We start from the raw sequence: 22,233 nt of genomic DNA on the forward strand, positions 1-22,233 counted from the left end.
TATCAGATGTGCGCTGCGTATATTACCATCTATTTACACATAAATTATCTGGTATATTTTCACATTTTTCTTCCCTAATGGTTAAAGTTACCACGATGTTTGTATCTAAATTATCAGGTCTATGGCGTGAATGTTATCGTGCTATTTATAGAAATTATCCGGGGCCGGGGTTCAACAAATTTCTTCCCAATGATCAAAGTTACCATGATGCTTTCACCAAAGTTATCACGCCTTCAATGCTTATGACCATGCTACTTACACATAATGTACCGTGTGGTATACAAAAGTTATCATGTTGGTGGTGCGTCATTTATCGTGGTGGTGATGGAGAATTTACCACGGGAAAAGTTTATGTGTCCGGTTTGATAGGTGAAATAAAAGTTTTTCAGTGATAAAATATTAAAGGCAAAACATGTCAAAAACAGTATTTTCCTTAGCTTGTTCAACAATGAGTGCCATAGGTGAGATGGTTGGCTCCCTTTGTTGATTACCTGCAGACCAGAGATCAAATCCCAATTAAAGCATTGTTTTTGCCCAAAAATCTGAAAGGCGCGTGGGGCCGTAACTGGTGATTGAAAGGAAGGAAATCAGGAGGACCGGAAAGGAAGGAGATCAAGAGGAAAGGAAGGAGATCGGGAGGACGTGCGGGAATGGAATGGAATGGAATGGAATGGAAGGAGGAGATTGGGAGGGTGTGGCAGTTTTGCAATCTGCCACACGGTTGCCACTTACATATTTTGTTATCTTTTTCAGTGTTACCCGCTAGCACTGCTGTTAGGATCGACGTAAAATCCCTCCACACTATCACCCACTAAGAATCCACGAAGGAGCAACCAACACGATCACAAAGGTCTAGTTTTGCTCAGGGTGGATCTTCATGATGTAGGCTATCTCCAAGCCCATACAAACTTCTTGGTTTCTTCACAACTTAAAGACTTACCGAAAAAGGCTTTCGCCCCGCTTTTATATATAAAGCACCAAACAACAGCACCCGGTACAAACACACACCCCCACAACACACACACACACCCAAGGCAGGATACATAGGCGCTGAGCGCAGCAACACCATCCCTAGCACTACGCGAAGAGGTGAAGCCACATATGACGAACCGTAGGCTCCTAGGCGACGCCTTCACGAAGGGGCCGCCACCGTAGCGCCGCCACCGCCCGATCCGAGGATCAGAGTTTCCCCTGGAGCAACTATGGGCAATGAGAGCCGCGACGACGCCTTCAAGAAGGGAACGAGCTTCGCCGCCGCCGGTCCGTCCGAAGATAGAGCACGTTTTCACCCCGGCCACCATTCACCACCGCCGAACGCCACACCCCGGCTACCATGCCGCCCACACGGCCATGGCAACCGGGCAGCACCAAGCCACGGGCTCTGCCCATGAGCACCGCGGACCCACCACCAGGGCCGCCGCCCGGCATTCAAGACCTTGACACCACCTCACCCGAGATCCACCGCTACCCCAACCAAAGACATGAGCTGAAAGGACCCGCCTTTCACACCCCTGGGCTGCCCCCAGTGCCAAGACCCGATAGGCCGGCCGAAACTGGCCTCCATCGCCCCGTCCTGCGGCATTGGGCGCGAGACGAGCTTGGTCCTGCTGCCGGGCGCGAGACGAGCATGGTCCTGCTGCCGGGCGCGAGATGAGCTCGGTCCTGCTGCCGGGCGCGAGACAAGGTCAGTCCTGCTGCCGGGCGCGAGACGAGCTCGATCCTGCTGCCGGGTGCGAGACGAGTGATGGACCGCAGCTGGGGGAGGGCCAACCCTTCGACGAAGGTTGCGCCCGGATGACGAGGAGAGAGCTCGAAGGTCGCAACGGGCTGACTAAAGACGAGCCGACGCCGAAAATCCAGCCGCCGCCGCAACCGATCCGCCAAGGGAAGCAGCCACGCCGGGCACTGCCCACCCGGTGAGCTCCAAGCACCTAGCCGGTCTAGGAGGTGCAGACCCTCCAAAAATAACAAGATTGAGGTTGGTGATGAATCCCTTGCTCTTGTGCTACAAAAGATTATCTCCTCCACACTCAAACTCTCTCAAGATATGGCTTTTAGATTGGAGAGGTAGGAGTGGAAAACAAGGACGGGATTAGAGATCAAAGACTTGGCTTGTTGGTTGGAGTAGAAAGCTCTTTGAACTCAACACAAGAAGGTGGTGTTCTCTCAGAAAATATGATGGGGTGGAGTTTGCTTCGAGTGAACTGTTGGGATAGGTGGGCGTATAAATAGGAGGGACCAGAAATCGGACTGTCATGCACTTTTAACACAGCTCAGAGGAAGCGGAGTGATCAGGTCAGAAGTTCTGAACAATGCTAAACGTGGAAACTTTCAAATGGCTCCGAGTGGACTACCTTGCATGTAGCACTCTCTCTAGAACGCCTTCAGAGTTTGCAAGCGGGGTCGTTTAGAGGTTTTGAAGAGGATACAGAGAAGTGGTCAACTATCTCGGTGGTTCCAAGTGGTCAACTAGGGTTTTGGAACGGCTATATCTGGATAGTGGCTCAGAGGCTCTGAAGGAATGAAACTTAGGTACATATAGTGGAGAAATGTAAGTCTTTTGAGGACTTTGGACTTTCATCTTTAAGCACATATGGCAAGAGACTCAACTTAGCCACCACATTCCCCTTTTGATAGTATTGGCATACCTATGACCCAATGTGATCTTGGATAACTAAAATGTAAAAACTAAGTCCTTGGCTTGGCCAAAACTTGTCTTCATGCAAATTTAGTGGGGTTACCTTTCATCTTCTTTGTTGCAACCGAATGGAACTTTACTAAGATAAGCTAGTTAAAACATTAGTTCCTTCAGATATGTTGACATTAATTACCAAAATCCACCAAGGGGATTAGATGCACTTTTACACTCCGAACAAATTAGCTATCCATCATACACCCCTGATAGCACTGCCGGATCCGGAACATTGACAGTTGACACTCCTATCTCCTAGTAAGCGAAACTTAAATGACTCAAGACCAGCTTCAACCTTTTGCTATCTTTCAACAAATTCTGGACTTTATCACATGTGCTTAGAAGGACTCACCAGTTCATGCCCTCCGAGCTTCAAATAGCACATTCATTCACGAAGGCACAAAATCGAGCTCAGCACAGCTATTTTCTTTCCAAAGTGAGTGCTGTAGACCCACCATAGATTTGTGTGGTTCCTCCTTTCTATAGGGAGTATATTTGCATATGTATCATGTGTATACTCTGGCCTGTTTGGCCCATAGCAATACAAGGTCCAGCTTGTAATAGGTGAATAGAGCTAAACTATCGGAGACGATAAGGATGGACGCTAACTCTGGGCTCTTATCGTTTGTCTTTCATGACCTCTAGCACAATCGTAAGATGAACGGTGAATTAATCATCGACACTCCCCCATATGCGTGACCTCCACCAGTGTTCTGGATTGATGGCTGGTCAGACCGGTCCCAGCCACTGGTCTGACCGCCTCCTCTTGCAGACTTGGCCACCAAGTCGTCATCCACTCTTGGCAAATCCGGCAATCTGATCTGACTGACACACTCGCCGAACAGCCTCTCATGATTTATTTACAATGTGTGCCCCCTCACATCCTTATGCTACTTGTCTAGGATACATGAGTCCGACTCAAACTCTATCCCTACCCTATCCATACTCGTTGCAGTACCCTATCACAATACTACAACCTCTCCAAGTCCAGCTCATAACCTACCCGTACACATTTCTGACTAAAACTCATTATTGGTTCGTATGCATGCTTTTGCCTTGCATTAATTGTTTACCTGTATCAGCCTTGTTTTTAGCCTAGATGATAGGACCATTATCCTACTTGGTCTTGTGACTTGTTTTGTTTTATCCTGCAGAGAATGTTTTCAACATTTTCAGCATTCCTGAAGTAGGAGGCATGAAGTTTAAGGACGTGAGACTTAAAGTCCAAGATGTAATGTTGTTTCAAATAAGTGAATGCCTAAACTCAGCAGTCTGCATCACTTCTTTGTTGTGATTCCCCTTTATGCTCATCATCAGGCAGTCGTTTGTGGTATTTTTCGGTCTGGTGGGATTCACTTCCACCCAGGTGACGTTGAAGTATTGAAAGAAACAGATAAAGTATGTAGTTTCTGGCTTTTGTTTTCTATATTAGGGGCTACCAATCAAAGCCTTTTCTCCAGGTCTAAGATTCCACAAGAAAAATCTGTTGTTAGTTTTTTTTCATAACTGGTTTTCCTAAACCATTTGTGGAAGTAACTACTCAAATTTTGCCAGTTCAAAAAATTATTACAATTTTCTGTTAAATATGTTCATTACCATATTTTGTTGCACCCTTGCTTTATGTTACATATCCTTTTAGTTCTTACTTAACACTGATATAAGCATATGCGATGCTATGAACATGTTACAGATATCTTTGGACCTTTTCCATGAAGTATTATTTTTTGGGAAACAAGGAAAATGCAGCATGAACTATATTATTTATAGGAAACATTATGATGGGTCGATGTTACATTATTTTGCATTTGTACCATCAGTCTTGACAAGATGCTTGGCCTATAATTTCCTAGTGGATTCCCTGATGCACTCTTCATTTCGTTGCTTCACAGTTGCTTCTTATTTCTCCTGTCTGCGGGAGGATAAAATCACAGTATTCAGTTTTAAATATATCTGAACGAACAGATAATTCAGTTAATTACTCAGAACCAAAAGAGGGTCAAAGATCTTCTAGTGTGGTTACTGAGCTGAAGGAAACGCGGCTAAAGAACATTGTAGAGCGGCCGTCAAAATCACTCTCTAAGGTAATTCAGTGTGATGATGTATTGGTGAAAATTCCCCCCTTGTCAAATTACTTGGTTCATCAAATTAGCTTTATGCAGAGCAGCGAATGTACACTGGGACCAAGGGAATGCATACTTATTGTTGGTTGGAGGCCAAAAATTACCGATATGATTCGAGAATATGATAATTACCTTGGACCTGGTAGTGTATTGGTATGTATAGACTCAGAGGGTACAAGAAATTAATATACTGCTCTCAGTTTTAATACTAGTGCTTAGGGTGGAACTTGTATTACAAATTCACTTAATGTGCAGGAAATATTGTCAGAAACCCCTATTACAGAGAGGACGAGTGTTGTCAACCCCCTTATGCAGAGCCAACTTAAAAATATTAAAGTTACTCATAAGGTCCTCTCTCTCTTTTATGCAGTAACCTTTGAAGCTCACGGACAGAATGCTCCATGGACTTGATCTTAGCCCTACTCTTATTATTTCCTAATTTTTATGTGATGATGTTTCATACAGGTGGGATGTCCTATGAACTATGATACTTTGAAGGAAGCGATTATTAACATTAGGAAATCTGCCAAGTGTGACAAAAATGTTCCTCTTTCAGTCGTGGTGATATCCGATAGAGACTGGCTCATTGGAGGTACAAGTAACATGCGAACAACAGAAATATGCTATTTCTTACATCAGTAAATGACTACAAGCTGCACCTGCACCTCGGATGAACAGTACATTCGATTTTTTTTGCATCAAAATATAGTATTGAATGCACAGCCAGCTCACCCAAAAAACTCAAGTTGACGGGAAAAGTGTGCAATGTACTTATAGCCCCCCCCCCCCCCTCGCCCCTCAAAAGTGGGCTGCAATTGTTTATTTAAAAATGCAGTAGCCAGGTTCTGAACTATGTCTGCCCTTCTCTATTAGTTCGGACTCTTGGGTGAACTGAGAGGTGCATGCAATTCAATATGAGGTATTAGAGCCAAGAGGTCCTGAATTACATCAATTCCATGTCTAAGACCTGACATAGCCTAGACATGTGGGAAGTGTTGAAGTACCTACTCTTCTCCGTCAATTTGGACTTTTAAGTGAATTGGCTGGTGCATGCAAATCTATATGGTGTTAGAGCCAACAGGTCTCGATCTGAAGACCCTGCCAAAACCCTATTAATAAGAACCATTGCGGCTTACATCAGTTCCACGTGTGAAATGGTCGGTTGCGTACAACTTCCAACCAAGAGGTCTAGGGTTCAAAACCCAATTAATGCTATAAGGGCATGTACAATGGTGCTATCTTAAGAGTGCCATGTAGGATAGATGATGAGGTGGAGGAGAGAGAAGTCACAAGATAAGGCTTGTCTTCTCTTATTTAAGAGAAGACAAGAGATGATCTCTTAGCACAATATGTCTCACCATGTTTTTAGGAATTACCAGTTATTGAAGATAAGGCTAAGAGATGACCCATTGTACATGTTTTTTTTTGTCTTCTCTAAATTACATGCAAGATTTAAGATAAGACTATCTTATCAACCACTGTACATGCCCTAAATAATTCTGGTCTGCCCCGGCTTTCACTGCCCACGTGTCTCCCATCTCTCTCGGTTCGGACCTTTGGATGAAAAAATTGGCTGGTGCATGCAATTCTACAAAAAAAATATGTTACATATGTCGGGAGTCATTTGTATGTGTGTATATTTGTATGGAAAAGGAACTTTTTTGCTCTTTGAAAATAACAAATTCAGCTCTAAAAAGGTACATCACTAAACTTGTTTCCTTACACCGGGTGCAAAACTGATATTCTTTTGCAGAAAATTTGCATGCACAATAAGGGCTCAAACTTCTACATGTGTAATTGTTTTCAGAAACGTTTGACATTTGGAAAATAGGTTTTCTGCGTCCAGGAGCACGTGCTCTCTAGTGCACCTTTGAATTACTGTACTATTTCCCTGTTATATATGGAGAAGTTTCATCTGTGTATGTGGCTTTGCAGATACTGTACAGGCTGATAAGCAATTGGCATATACCCTTCTCCTTGCTGAAAATATTTGCCAGAAAAATGACATTAAGGTCAGTTCTCACTGCAAATAATGTTAAGAAATGTGAAACTGAACCTCCGCGTTTCTCATCAAAGCGCTGCTATGCATTTCTTGTAGGGCATGTAACATATTGATAATGTGAACTGTCTGGAAAGACTAAAACTTGACCCTGAATCAACAAATCACTCCTCTTTTGCGTTGCTAGTGGCTCAACAAAATAGACCATTCTCCAAGGCTACTTTGTTTCGTGCTCCCTGGACTTAAACTTAATCTGGCCTGGTTCAGTTAGTCATGTTATCTGATAAATACTCCCATGCTAAAAGAAATACCAATTTGCTCGAATTTACAAATTCTCACTTTAATGCGTCCTATAGGTTCAGCATCTTGTATCAGAAATTGTAGACACGGGGCTGGGAAAGCAAGTAAGAATCTTATTATATCTCAACTGCCCAGTTCATCAAATGTATTTAAATTTTGGAAATAAGTTCCTACCTCTGCATTTTATGCAGATAACTAGAATAAGACCCTCCCTTTCATTTATTGGAGCAGAGGAAGTTATGAGTCTTGTGACGGCACAAGGTTGGTTGTGTACTTATTAGTTGTCTCTTTATTTTCCTAAAAAGGGCTCTATCTCATGATAAAAATGAAATGTAGTTGCGGAATGTAGTGAGCTGAATGAAGTATGGAAGGATATTCTGGATGCTGAAGGAGATGAGATTTATATTAAGGTAATATGATCGTAATGGTATCCCTGTGCATTCTCTGCTTGTGGTCAGTAAATCATCTGTCCTGCTGCATGTGCTCATTGTAGGAAGTAGGACTGTACATGAAGGAAGGAGAGAAAATATCATTCACTGAGCTGTCTGAAAGGGCAGTTTTGCGTCGTGAAGTTGCCATTGGTTATGTTAAGGACCAGAAGCAGGTTAATACTCTCTTTTTATTTGTTAGATATAATAAGGAAATGGTGTTCCCTAAGTATATAAGATCCTAACATAAGGTTCTTTCTAACTTCACTATTCAGAAGCTATCTAGCTTCTTTAGATCTATTTTTTGTGGACTGGCGCTCTTTTCAGTTTTCACTTTGGGAATATTGGCAACCATAATTCATCTATTGTTTAACCATGGCAGCATATAAATCCTACGAACAAGTTGCAGCCACTTTCTCTTGAGATGACAGATTCACTCATCGTGATATCAGAGTTTGAAGGTGAACAACCAATTGCGAGGGGCAGCAAAACTTCGGCATGACATTTTCAGCTTGCCATTCTTCTGAAACTTTGACAGTTTTTGCTACCCAAGGAGATGAAATATAGCCTGTTACTTATCTGTTCAAAGAGATAAAAAATGTCATTTGATCAAATATAACTTGTCTCCATAGCTATAGAAATTTTGTGGCCACTTATATTATTGTAAATGACAATAGTTATATTAGATTACCCAATGGCATGTTTGGTAGGCTGCATGTGGGCCATGCATGCTCTGGGGAGCCCAATTTGGCCTGTTTGGATGTCTACTTTTACTGTGTGGCCTGCATGGCATAATGTTTAAGGCTGGTCACAATGGGGAGGAACTTAGGAGTAACATCACACACTCCAACACAACTTTGCTTATGTAGCACATATTTAATGAAGAGAGAGGTGCTTATGGTAACTAGCTAAGTTACCGGAACATCACACACTCCAAGAAACAATGAGTCTATAACCTAATAAATACATTGTTGCATGACACTACATAGATGTTCCTACCCACTATGGAGGTAGTAACATAGTCTAGGGAAGTGTGTAAGTTACTAGCTTAGAGCATCTCTAGTGGCTTGTGTAAATTTGGTAGTCTATATCTTCACATACACAATGGTGTATTTTTTTTTTCATTTTAGACAACCTCAGTTTTTCAGTGGATTGTCTAAATTTGATAGTCTATGTCTCCAACGGCTATATTTTCAACAGCTACTTTTCCAACGACTATTTTCGACGGCTATATTTTCAACGGCTATATTCCAGGTCTATATATACCACCCCTCCCACCTCTCATTCACCAATCCTGGTTGTGCCTTCTCATTCCTCTTCTGAATTCCTTTGTCTTCTCTCACACAACAGAATGATGAGTGGAAACATTTCTTCTTTGGATATGCTCATGAATTCGTCGTCGTCTTCATCTGACGACGACGAACTCATTCTTGTAGCATTCGCAGAGCGCGAGAAGGAAGAGCAGAGGAATCGTCGACGCCATGGCGGTTCCAAGCATGGACATCAGACAATCAATTGAGCAAGAGATGCAGGATTTATTCTACTATGGAATGACTACTTCAAAGAGCAAGAGATGCAGGATTTGTTCTACTATGGAATGACTACTTCAAAGAAAGTCCTCGCTATCCCGAAAACTTATTTCGGCGAAGGTTCGTAATTAGTACATTTACTTAATGTCTGCCTATTTTTCACCTCCCTATCTCATTTACATTTTTACGAATAGGTTTAGGATGTCCCGTAATTTGTTTAATCGCATAGTTGAAACTATACTTCAACATGATTATGATGGTTATTTTACGCAAAAAAGAAGTGCTTGCGGACTTCTTGGGTTGCATCCGTTGCAAAAGATGACCGCAGCAATGCGAATGCTAACTTATGGAATAGCAGCTGATAGTGCCGATGACTACATCCGGTCTGCAGAAGCTACTAATCTAGAGGCTTGCAAGAAGTTTGTGATCAAAATTTGTGAAGTCTTTGGGGACCAATACCTGAGATCTCCAAATGAAGAAGATACTACAAGATTACTTGCAATAGGGGAGGAAAGAGGATTCCCTAGTATGTTAGGGAGTATAGATTGTATGCACTGGGGTTGGAAAAGTTGCCTAAGAAAATGGCATGGCATGTTTAAAGGTCATGTGAAAGAGCCCACAATGATCTTGGAAGCAGTTGCTTCCCAAGATCTTTGGATTTGGCATGCTTTCTTTGGTTTACCAGGGTCAAACAACGATCTGAATGTTCTTCAACGTTCTCATGTGTTTGCAAAGCTAGCTGAAGGTGAAGCTCCAGAAGTGAATTATACCATTAATGGTCATCAATACACAATGGGGTATTACCTTGCAGATGGCATATATCCACGATGGGCAACATTTGTGAAGACCATACCATCTCCACAAACAAGAAAGAAGAAACATTTTGCCCAAAGGCAAGAGGCGGCTAGAAAGGATGTGGAACGAGCCTTTGGAGTTCTGCAATCCCGTTTTGCCATTGTTCGAGGACCTGCGAAAGGATGGAAACGTAAAGAAATCGGTGATGTCATGAAAGCTTGTGTCATAATGCATAATATGATAGTTGAAGACGAACGACACACTGGTTAGCAAAACAACACTTATGAGGCAATGGGAGAAAGAGTCAGGGTGTCCTCTACTCATGCGGAAGAGCTGAGTGCATTTATTCAGATGCATCAGCAAATTAGAAATAAAGATGAACATTCTCAGCTTCAAGATGATCTGGTTGAGCACCTCTGGCAGAAGTTTGGACACGAATGATGTAGTACAAGTAACTTTGTAGTCTATTTCCTTTCATCTAGTTTTTCATGTATGCATAAGAAATAGTTGAAGTGACAAATAGTTCAAGTCACAAATAGTTGAAGTGACAAATAATTCAAGTGACAAATAGTTCAAGTGATAAGAAATAGCAGACAGAACAACAAATGAAGGTCAACCAGATGTGTTCTGGCAGCGAGCAATGATCTCATCTTGTTTATTCTTGTAGAATTGCTTCTGTGCATCACTCATATGAGATGTGTCCATGAGCATGATTTTCTCATCTAATTCAAACTGTTTCCGTGCATCCTCCTTCTCTTGCAATGCAATCTGCTTCTCTTGCAATTCAAAAGCTCTCGCGTAGTGGCCTCTTTGATATCATCCTTCTTTATCTTCTGTGCCCACACACTTTCTAATGATAACTTGCAACCACTATCATTGGATTCAGAAGTTTTACCTTTCCTCAAACGTTCATTCTTGTCATGCTTCGTACCAGGAGGTCTTAGCTCTTCTTCAAGAGCATCAGTGCATGCGCCGAAGTCTTCATCGTTGGAGGTTGTACCCGGACTTGCATCCGAGGTCTTCTTTTGTTTCTTATGAGGAAGCGGACGTGTCTGCCACTTTGAATACTTCTCAAACTCTATGTAGCAATGCATTAATGTAAATGGCTTCTTTTTCTCATCCAGTTCAATGTACATGCGGTGTGCATCTCTTTCCTGAAAAAGGAAATGAAGAGTTAACACTTCCATACAACACATGGTATATTAGAAGCGAATTAGAAGATAGATGCATACCTTATTAGAGAGAGTCATTCCGCTGCAATTTCTATTTAATATCTGTTGAATACATGCACAGAACTTGCTCGTGAGTGCTGAAATAACGTTGTAACGACAAGTGAGTCCATTAGAACCACGCTCCGGCCATGACGGTTTTTTGTGAGCGTCGTAGTGATCTGAAATCCTACCCCAATATGTACTTGAATTCTGATCGGTCCCGGTCACCGCATCCAGACTAGTGTTTGCCCATGCTTGAATCAACACCAAGTCCTCAGCAGTTGACCAATTTTTCCCTTTTGTGGAGGCTCCTTTTGCTGATTTTGGTTTCGCAGATTTTCCCCCCTTTTGTGGAGGCATCGTCACTTGTTCCGCAAGTGGGCTACAATCTGCTGTTCCATAACAATTTGTGTCACTCGATCCTACATTCATCATGTCCAGAAATGAGGAGTTGTTGATCTGTGAGTCCAACTCATATGAGTTTTCCATCTGCACACAAAGAGCAGCAGCAACAGCAATATTCAGATATTCAGAGAACAATACCAATATTCAGATACAGGGAGCAGCAGCAATATTCAGATACAGGGAGCAGCATCAATATTCAGAGAGCTGGCGCTCGCGCACACGCTACTGCTCGCAGCCGGCGCCCCAGTCGCTCGCGCCTCACAGCCGCTCGCGCTCGTGCCCCACCCGCTCGCGCCTCACAGCCGCTGCTCGCAGCCGGCGCCCCAGCCGCTCGCGCACACGCTCGCCCCCGCAGCTCGCGCATCCCCCTCACACCAGCCGCTCGCGCACATGCTCGCCGCCAGCGCCGCGCTCGCAACCGGAGCCCCATCTCCCTGCCCCTTCTCTCGCATCTCCCTGCCCCATCCGCAAGGGCGACAGTGGCCGGCGGCGGTGGCCGGATTTGGCCTCAGATCCATCGGCCCCATCTCCCTGCCCTGTCTCTTCAATCACTCTCCCTCTCTTCGAATCGGAAAAACCAGAGCGTACCTCAGCGACGGCGAGCTCCTCGGGGCAGTGGCGTGGCCGTCTTCTTGTCTCCAACTTCTCCAGATCGGCGAGGGAGCGAGCTCGCGAAGGGGCAGCTCTGTTTGGACGTCCTCGCTCCGTCGTCTAAATATGGACAATGCGTAGCGATTCGGGTGGATGTCTAAAATTTAGACTAGCACATACACAAGCCGCTGGACACATTTTTTGGCCTCTGATGGTCTATATTTGACATAGACTATGAGATACACAAGCCACTAGAGATGCTCTTATGTTCTTGCCCATTGTGACCAGCCTAAAGCATTGTTGAGCTTAGCTCACGAGGAACGTTCGAATAGGCCATTTCCAGCGAGCCAAACCTGAGCGATGCAAGCGAGTGCATGTGGCTGCATGTGTGGCAACCAAACTATGTATAGAACATTATTTTTTGCCTGCATTTACTTAAGCAAGCCCAACCGAAATACAGATGCAAGGAGGCCAAAATCCATGCATGTAACTAAACATGCCCCCAAGTGCTTTGACCCTGCAGTTTTGCTAGCCTGATGCCTCTTCACTGATTTGGGCAGAGATGATCATTGAACGGTGGTCGGAAAATGAGCTGGTGGATTGGGAGGGACTCCTGAATGGCTCCCCTCTCTTTCCCTCCTAGACCCAAGCGGGCCACATTTTTTTTGAAACGCAGTTCCTTAGGACCTGGCTTGTTAAAAAAGGTAGACGAGAGTTGTCTTGTTAATTAACGAAAACCTAGGTAAAAACCGTTATAACAGGTCACTGTCAACAATACATGCACCAGGCGAGCCGCTGGCTCCGTCACCAAGCAACCTGTAGCTGACACGCCACTCCGGCATCCATAACGACCCGAGGCCGTGCACCAGGCGAGCCGCCTGCCTGAGCAACTAGAGCTGACATCCTACAACCATCTCCGAAGTTGCCGTTTCGATGTACAGACGAAAACCCCACACGCCGACCCCGAGGCCGTGCACCAGGCGAGCCGCTAGCTTCGCCGCCCGAACAACCGGAGCTGACACCCAACAATCATACCTGGAGCCACCACTCCGACATCCACGCCAACCCCGAGGTCGCGTACCAGACTGGCCAGCGACATACCACCTACGAGACCAATGCCGGCACCCCTCCATGACGACGAGATCCGGAGCCGCCACTCCGACTTTCACGCCGGCCCCGAGGCAGAGCACCACCCGAGCCGACGCCTCTCAAGCCAAGACCACTCCAAAATGGCGCCTCCAAGGACCACGACACCGAAGCGTTGCCATTGTCTACTCCAGAATCACGTCCCACCTGTAGCGTAGAATTGACATCCACTCCGAGCAAGGCCACAACCCGATCCCATAGAGCCATTGTTGTCCGATATTCCGATTCGCCCCCGACTTTCGTTTTGAGGATCCACCACCCAGAGTCAATGCCCAACATGGCAAGATCCACCTCCCCCTGGCAAATCCATCATTGCCACTGTCCAACACCGAGCAATGGTACATCTACAAAAGGTTACTCTACCTTATTTACAAACAAGTTGATGCGGAGGATTAAGCATGAGAGAGAAGTGGCATGGGAGGGGGGCAACAACTGCCAAATCACGGTTGCGCTGGTCCTAGGCTGTGGAGTTGCATCGTTCTCGTGGATGACCCAGGCTATGACGACACACAACACCACAACTCCAGCCGTTCGGGTTGCGGCATGCTACCATCATTGGATCATTTTCTTAAAAGCAAAAAGAGTGCAACACAAGGACTTCCCAAAAGTCCATCCATCTTAATACTTGGTCCGCCGCCCCAAGACTATCAAATAATGCCCTCCCCTTTGAGGAAAGGGGTCCACCGCCACCACGATAACATAGGACGTGGTTAGCCAATTAGGATTTAGGAAGGCCATCCACGCCGCTAGGAATTTTGCCTTCGATCACTCGTTTTCGTGCGAGTTTTGGATGTTGAGGTGGCGACCTTGAGAGTTGGCGTGGCGGTCGTATCTGTGGCTGGACAACCGGGGTAGCTTGTGTTGTGTAGTGTCATGGCTCGTGCAAGTGGTGGATGTGTGTTCCAACGACAGGGTCACCATGTGGTTATCGCTGTCTTGCTGAATAGGAAAGGACAGTTACAAGCCAACAACACTTTACTGTTTACCAATTGACCGACGCCACAACGACAAGGTCACTACATATTTATAGCCTAGCTACACACCCACTTCTTCGGCTCGACGGCTCGCGGGCCCCTTGTTAGGGAGAACCTGAGAGCAACTTCAACGCGGCGATTTAAACGGACACGCGGTTTGTCCGTTTGGGTCGGCGTGTCCGTTCACTTTTGCGTTTGGGTTGACAGTGCGCCTAACGCGCAGACGCATTTGTTGGAAATATGCCCTGGAGGCAATAATATTTGCATTATTATATTTCCATATTCATAATTAATAATTTATATTCTATGCTATAACTGCTATGATCCTGAAATATGCGACTCAGTGGAAAACTCATATGCACGTGTGTAATGATAAACGACAAATAAAAGGTTCCTAGTCTCGCCACTAAGACCAGCTCAAGTGTTGTTGGTGATCACGTTTTCCGGATCTTAGGATATCGTTAAGTGTAACGATAGTCCCAAAACAACATTGAGATTATGACCTTGAAAGAACAATCATATTGAATCAACCCAATCTTGTTTGCTATGAATTGAGTAAATATTGTCTACATTCAATTGTAATAATACGGAGTGTTAGCGTGTGATATTGTTCTTTAGACCATGAGAGTATCATGGTCACTTCTTACCGTACGGTGGGCTTCGAGATTGCTCAAACGTCACCTGTAATACGGTGATCATAACAATAATTTATAGGTTCATCGGAAAGTTTGACAAGTGGCCAGATAGCTCGAGAGTGGGATCTGCTCCTCCGACGATGAAGATATATTCTTAGGGCCCTCTCGGTGTGACGACATCCATCATCATCTGGCCAGACACAGGCGACTACGTCATGGGGACGCCGGAACACGTCAACGAGAAAGAAAAACAAAACCGATAATGGGAGCAACGATATTGTGAGCATGATGATGACTCAGGAGGATACCGATGCACACCGGGTTTTGTAAAGTATCGCGAAGCAAAGGCAAGATCACATGATAACCAAAGGTTCACTCGATCATTCATGTAACCATAGGGACCGATATGGATGTCCACGATTCCGCTATCGGTCATTGAACGAAGGGGTTTCGTTCATGTATATGATTTACTGAACCTACGGGGTCACAAGCTTAAGGTAATCACGATCTGTTGAGTGTTAGTAGTGCGGGAGTGATGAGAATATATTTGTGAAATTGTTTCGTTAATATCTGGAATAGTTTCGAGAGGTTCCGGAAGCGTTTCGGGGTCACCGGAAGGGTTCAAGTGAATATCAGGTAATACCGGGTAGTATCGATTAATATATATATATATATATATATATATGTGTGTGTGTGTGTGTGTGTGTGTGTGTGTGTGTGGAAAATGTTTCTGAGGATGTTAAATTATATATATAATACTCTGAATTTTTTAGAATAAACATATATTTAATTTAATACCAATGGGCCTAATAAGGCCAAGAGGTGGAGGGAGATATGGGCCACAAAGGCCCATATGGAAGTGGCGCCCCCTTTCCCATCAAGGGGAGGGGGGACGGGGGGGGGGGATCCTACTTGGGGTGGGTGGACTCCCCCCCAAGGCTGGCGCACCAAGGGGACTCCTTCCCCTCTGGTGCCTGCCCTTCGTCTCCCCTCCAACCTATATATACTAGAGGATTTCACCCTATTGGATACACAAGTTTTGGATCCTCTAGTTGATCTAGTTCTAGTTCTAGTTGGTCCTAGTTGACTAATTAGAGTTAGCCCTAGCCACCTCTAATCCTCATAATTAGAAGCCCAATGTGGTTCTAATCTTCTCCCTCTAATTCTCTGGCGTCGATTAGCTCTGGACGGCGAAGCATTGCCGGATCGTGAAAACCGTACGCTTGCAACCAAGTAGAGAGGCCGTGCTTTCGTCCTATGTTCGAGGGATCGTTCGAGGGCGGTTCGCGGGATCGTCATCGACGTTTGAGGGACTCCAAGCACAATCCGCACCGATTCGTCTGCTGCACTCCCGAAGTCGGTAACGATCGTTGATCACAACCCATTATGCATCTTCATATTGTTCCTGTCGGGGAACATAGTAATTTCAAAAAATTTCCTACGCACACGCAAGATCATGGTGATGCATAGCAATGAGAGGGGAGAGTGTGTCCACATACCCTCGTAGACCGAAAGCGGAAGCGTTAGCACAACGCGGTTGATGTAGTCGTACGTCTTCACGATCCGACCGATCAAGCACCGAACGCACGACACCTCCAAGTTCTGCACACGTTCAACTCAATGACGTCCCTCGAACTCCTATCCAGCCGAGATTTGAGGGAGAGTTCCGTCAGCACGACAGCGTGGTGATCATGATGATGTTCTACCGACGCAGAGCTTCGCCTAAGCACCGCTACTATATGACCGAGGTGGATTATGGTGGAGGGGGGCACCGCACACGGCTAAAAGATCTAAGAGATCAATTGTTGTGTCTTTAGGGGGTGCCTCCCTCCCCGTATATAAAAGAGTAGAGGAGGGGGAGGGGTCGGCCACCCTTGGCGCGACCCATGAGGAGTCCTACTCCCACCGGGAGTAGGACTCCCCCTTTCCATGTTGGAGTAGGAGAGGAGAGGGAAGGAGAAAGAGGGAGAAAGGAAGGGGGGGGGCCCCTTCATAGTCCAATTCGGACTTGGGAGGGGAGGGGCGCGCAACTGCCCCTTGGCCGCCTCTCCTCTTCCACCAATTGGGCCCATGAGGCCCATTAACCTCCGGGGGGGGGGGGTTCCGGTAACCCCCTAGTACTCCGTTATGTATCCGATAAACCCCGAAACCATTCCGGTGTCCGAATATAGTCGTCCAATATATCAATCTTCATGTCTCGACCATTTCGAGACTCCTCATCATGTCCGTGATCACATCCGGGACTCTGAACTACCTTCGGTACATCAAAACACATAAACTCATAATATAACCGTCATCGAACTTTAAGCGTGCGGACCCTACGGGTTCGAGAACTATGTAGACATGACCGAGACATGTCTTCGGTCAATAACCAATAGCGTAACCTGGATGCTCATATTGGCTCCTACATATTCTACGAAGATCTTTATGGGTCAAACCGCATAACAACATACGTTGTTCCCTTTGTCATCGGTATGTTACTTGCCCGAGATTCGATCGTCGGTATCTCAATACCTAGTTCAATCTCGTTACCGACAAGTCTCTTTACTCGTTTCGTAATACATCATCCCGCAACTAACTCATTAGTTGCAATGCTTGCAAGGCTTAAGTGATGTGTATTACCGAGTGGGCCCAGAGATACCTCTCCGACAATCGGAGTGACAAATCCTAATCTCGAAATACGCCAACCCAACAAGTACTTTTGGAGACACCTGTAGAGCATGTTTATAATCACCCAGTTATGTTGTGACGTTTGGTAGCACATACCCTCGTAGACCGAAAGCGGAAGCGTTAGCACAACGCGGTTGATGTAGTCGTACGTCTTCACGATCCGACCGATCAAGCACCGAACGCACGACACCTCCAAGTTCTGCACACGTTCAACTCAATGACGTCCCTCGAACTCCGATCCAGCCGAGCTTTGAGGGAGAGTTCCGTCAGCACGGCAGCGTGGTGATGATGATGATGTTCTACCGACGCAGAGCTTCGCCTAAGCACCGCTACTATATGACCGAGGTGGATTATGGTGGAGGGGGGCACCGCACACGGCTAAAAGATCTAAGAGATCAATTGTTGTGTCTCTAGGGGGTGCCTCCCTCCCTGTATATAAAGGAGTAGAGGAGGGGGAGGGGGCCGACCACCCTTGGCGCACCCCATGAGGAGTCCTACTCCCACCGGGAATAGGACTCCCCCCTTTCCATGTTGGAGTAGGAGAGGAGAGGGAAGGAGAAAGAGGGAGAAGGGAAAGGGGGGGCGCCGCCCCCCTTCCTAGTCCAATTCGGACTTGGGAGGGGAGGGGCGCGCGGCTGCCCCTTGGCCGCCTCTCCTCTTCCACCAATTGGGCCCATGAGGCCCATTAACCTCCGGGGGGGTTCCGGTAACCCCCCGGTACTCCGGTATGTATCGATAACCCCCAGAACCATTCCGGTGTCCGAATATAGTCATCCAATATATCAATCTTCATGTCTCGACCATTTCGAGACTCCTCGTCATGTCTATGATCACAACCGGGATTCCGAACTACCTTCGGTACATCAAAACACATAAACTCATAATATAACCGTCATCGAACTTTAAGCGTGCGGACCCTACGGGTTCGAGAACTATGTAGACATGACCGAGACATGTCTCCAGTCAATAACCAATAGCGGAACCTGAATGCTCATATTGACTCCTACATATTCTATGAAGATCTTTATCGGTCGAACCGCATAACAACATACGTTGTTCCGTTTGTCATCGGTATGTTACTTGCCCGAGATTCGATTGTCGGTATCTCAATACCTAGTTCAATCTCGTTACCGGCAAGTCTCTTTACTCGTTCTGTAATACATCATCCCGTAGCTAACTCATTAGTTGCAATGCTTGCAAGGCTTAAGTGATGTGTATTACCGAGTGGGCCCAGAGATACCTCTCCGACAATCGGAGTGACAAATCCTAATCTTGAAATACGCCAACCCAACAAGTACTTTTGGAGACACCTGTAGAGCACCTTTATAATCACCCAGTTACGTTGTGACGTTTGGTAGCACACAAAGTGTTCCTCCGGTAAACGGGAGTTGCATAATCTCATAGTCACAGGAACATGTATAAGTCATGAAGAAAGCAATAGCAACAAACTAAATGATCAAGTGCTAAGCTAACGAAATGGGTCAAGTCAATCACATAATTCTCCTAATGATGTGATCCCGTTAATCAAATGACAACTCTTTGTCTATGACTAGGAAACATAACCATCTTCGATCAACGAGCTAGTCAAGTAGAGGCATACTAGTGGCACTCTGTTTGTCTATGTATTCACACATGTATCATGTTTCCGGTTAATACAATTCTAGCATGAATAATAAACATTTAGCATGATATAAGGAAATAAATAATAACTTTATTATTGCCTCTAGGGAATATTTACTTCAGTCTCCCACTTGCACTAGAGTCAATAATCTAGTTCACATCTTTATGTGATTAGTTCACATCTCCATGTGACTAATACCCAAAGGGTTTACTAGAGTCCATAATCTAGTTCACATCGCTATGTGATTAACACCCAAAGAGTGATCATGTTTTGCTTGTGAGATAAGTTTAGTTTATGGGTCTGGAACATTCAGATCCGTATGTATTTCGCAAATTTCTATGTCTACAATGCTCTGCACGGAGCCACTCTAGCTAATTGCTCCCACTTTCAATATGTATCCAGATTGAGACTTAGAGTCATCTAGATCGATGTAAAAAGCTTGTATCGACGTAACTCTTTACGACGAACTCTTTTTTCATTATTGTACTCCCTTGCCAAAAAGATGCTAAGGTATACAATATTACTAGTAAACAACATAGCATACTTTATAGAACCTATGACTGAGGCATAGGGAATGACTTATCATTCTCTTTCTATTTTCTGCCGTGGTCGGGTTTTGAGTATTTACTCAACTTCACACCTTGCAACACAAGCAAGAACTCCTTCTTTGACTGTTCCATTTTGAACTACTTCAAAATCTTGTCAAGGTATGTACTCATTGAAATAACTTATCAAGCGTCTTGATCTATCTCTATAGATCTTGATGCTCAGTGTGTAAGCAGCTTCATCGAGGTCTTTCTTTGAAAAACTCCTTCCAAAAACTCCTTTATGCTTTACAGAAAATTTGACATTCTTTCCGATCAACAATATGTCATTCACATATACTTATCAGAAATGTTGTAGTGCTCCCACTCACTTTCTTGTAAATACAGGCTTCACTGCAAGTCTATATTGTTGGGGAACGTAGTAATTTCAAAAATTTTCCTACGCACACGCAAGATCATGGTGATGCATAGCAATGAGAGGGGGGAGTGTTGTCCACGTACCCTCATAGACCGAAAGCGGAAGCGTTAGCACACCACGGTTGATGTAGTCGTACGTCTTCACAATCCGACCGATCAAGTACCAAACGTACGACACCTCCGAGTTCTGCACACGTTCAGCCCGATGACGTCCCTCGAACTCCGATCCAGCCAAGTGTTGAGGGAGAGTTTCGTCAGCACGACGGCGTGGTGACGATGATGATGTTCTACCGACGCAGGGCTTCGCCTAAGCACTGCTACAGTATTATCAAGGTGGACTATGGTGGAGGGGGGCACCGCACACGGCTAAAAGATCAAACGATCAATTGTTGTGTCTATGGGGTGCCCCATGTCCTCGTATATAAAGGAGCAAGGGGGGAGGTGCGGCCGGCCAGGAGGAGGCGTGCCAGGAGGAGTCCTACTCCCACCGGGAGTAGGACTCCCTCCCTTCCTTGTTGGATTAGGAGAAGGGGGAAAGAGGAGGGAGAGAGGAAGGAAAGGGGGGGGGGCGCTGCCCCCCTCTCCTTGTCCCATTCGGACTAGGGGGAGGGGCGTGCGGCCCTGCCCTGGCCGCCTCTCCTCTTCTCCACTAAGGCCCACTATGGCCCATTAATCCCCCGGGGGGTTCCGGTAACCCCTTGGTACTCCGGTAAAATCCCGATTTCACCCGGAACACTTCCGATATCCAGATATAGGCTTCCAATATATCAATCTTCATGTCTCGACCATTTTGAGACTCCTCGTCATGTCCGTGATCACATCCGGAACTCCGAACAGCCTTCGGTACATCAAAACTCATAATATAACCATCATCGAAACTTTAAGCGTGCGGACCCTACGGGTTCAAGAACTATGTAGACATGACCGAGACACGTCTCTGGTCAATAACCAATAGCAGAACCTGGATGCTCATATTGTCTCCCACATATTCTACGAAGATCTTTATCGGCTAGACCGCATAACAACATACGTTGTTCCCTTTGTCATCGATATGTTACTTACCCAAGATTCGATCGTCGGTATCTCAATACCTAGTTCAATCTTGTTACCGGCAAGTCTCTTTACTCGTTTCGTAATACATCATCCCGCAACTAACTCATTAGTTACAATGCTTGCAAGGCTTATAGTGATGTGTATTACCGAGTGGGCCCGGAGATACCTCTCCGACAATCGGAGTGACAAATCCTAATCTCGAAATACGCCAATCCAACAAATACCTTCGGAGACACCTGTAGAGCACCTTTATAATCACCCAATTATGTTGTGACGTTTGGTAGCACACAAAGTGTTCCTCCGGTAAACGGGAGTTGCATAATCTCATAGTCATAGGAACATGTATAAGTCGTGAAGAAAGCAATAGCAACACACTAAACGATCAAGTGCTAAGCCAACGGAATGGGTCAAGTCAATCACATCATTCTCCTAATGATGTGATCCTGTTAATCAAATGACAACTCTTTGTCTGTGGCTAGGAAACATAACCATCTTTGATCAACGAGCTAGTCATGTAGAGGCATACTAGTGACACTCTGTTTGTCTATGTATGCACACATGTATCATATTTCCGGTTAATACAATTCTAGCATGAATAATAAACAATTCTCATGATATAAGGAAATAAATAATAACTTTATTATTGCCTCTAGGGCATATTTCCTTCAGTCTCCCACTTGCACTAGAGTCAATAATCTATATCATATCACCATGTGATTAACATCGATAGTTCACATCATCATGTGATTAACACCCATAGTACACATCACCATGTGACCAACACCCAAAGGGTTTACTAGATTCAGTAATCTAGTTCACTACGCTATGTGATTAACACCCAAAGAGTACTAAGGTCTGATCATGTTTTGCTTGTGAGAGAAGTTTAGTCTACGGGTCTGCAACATTCAGATCCGTATGTATTTCGCAAATTTCTATGTCTACAATGCTCTGCACGAAGCTACTTTAGCTAATTGCTCCCACTTTTAATATGTATCCAGATTGAGACTTAGAGTCATCTAGATCGATGTAAAAAGCTTGCATCGACATAACTCTTTACGACGAACTCTTTTATCACCTCCATAACTGAGAAATATTTCCTTAG

At 45.1% G+C, this 22,233-nt stretch overlaps 2 protein-coding genes across 10 annotated transcripts in view; one reads left to right on the forward strand and one right to left on the reverse strand.

Annotated features, from left to right (window-relative positions):
* LOC123043410 (putative ion channel POLLUX-like 2) overlaps positions 1-11,147 on the forward strand; it is a 34,791-nt gene extending 23,644 nt beyond the window's left edge. For 3 of the 9 annotated variants that reach the window (XM_044465876.1, XM_044465860.1, XM_044465887.1), the window contains 12 exons: positions 3,847-3,923; positions 4,010-4,090; positions 4,582-4,773; positions 4,852-4,965; positions 5,068-5,160; positions 5,278-5,404; positions 6,748-6,824; positions 7,168-7,372; positions 7,448-7,521; positions 7,605-7,715; positions 7,922-8,000; positions 8,740-10,521. In XM_044465876.1, the coding sequence (XP_044321811.1) occupies positions 3,847-3,923; positions 4,010-4,090; positions 4,582-4,773; positions 4,852-4,965; positions 5,068-5,160; positions 5,278-5,404; positions 6,748-6,824; positions 7,168-7,372; positions 7,448-7,521; positions 7,605-7,715; positions 7,922-8,000; positions 8,740-8,894 (1,385 nt within the window). In that variant the 3' untranslated portion in view covers positions 8,895-10,521. Of the gene's footprint in view, positions 1-3,846; positions 3,924-4,009; positions 4,091-4,581; positions 4,774-4,851; positions 4,966-5,067; positions 5,161-5,277; positions 5,405-6,747; positions 6,825-6,910; positions 7,373-7,447; positions 7,522-7,604; positions 7,716-7,921; positions 8,001-8,739; positions 10,522-10,797 lie in introns of those variants that run through there. The other 6 variants (XR_006419179.1, XR_006419178.1, XR_006419180.1 and 3 more) reach the window with 6 other exon arrangements.
* Positions 10,586-12,355, reverse strand: LOC123179851 (uncharacterized). Its single transcript, XM_044591778.1, has 4 exons — positions 12,068-12,355; positions 11,266-11,563; positions 11,096-11,172; positions 10,586-11,017 (listed from the first exon to the last, which is right to left on the reverse strand). Exons 2-4 carry the CDS (start codon positions 11,561-11,563, stop codon positions 10,586-10,588), a joined length of 807 nt encoding a protein of 268 aa, XP_044447713.1. The 5' UTR covers positions 12,068-12,355.
* Positions 12,356-22,233: the final 9,878 nt, after the last annotated feature.

This window comes from Triticum aestivum, chromosome 1A (genome assembly GCF_018294505.1).
Source record: "Triticum aestivum cultivar Chinese Spring chromosome 1A, IWGSC CS RefSeq v2.1, whole genome shotgun sequence".
NCBI lineage: Eukaryota > Viridiplantae > Streptophyta > Magnoliopsida > Poales > Poaceae > Triticum > Triticum aestivum.

Bases quoted from the DNA above. Each gene is read 5' to 3' on its own strand.
- LOC123179851 (XM_044591778.1), bottom strand. From the start codon at position 11,563: ATGGAAAACTCATATGAGTTGGACTCACAGATCAACAACTCCTCATTT. The intron at 11,173-11,265 runs GTAGGATTTCAG...ACGTTATTTCAG, and splicing joins GAATTCAAGTACATATTGGG to CACTCACGAGCAAGTTCTGT. The intron at 11,018-11,095 runs GTATGCATCTAT...TTCCTTTTTCAG, and splicing joins GAATGACTCTCTCTAATAAG to GAAAGAGATGCACACCGCAT.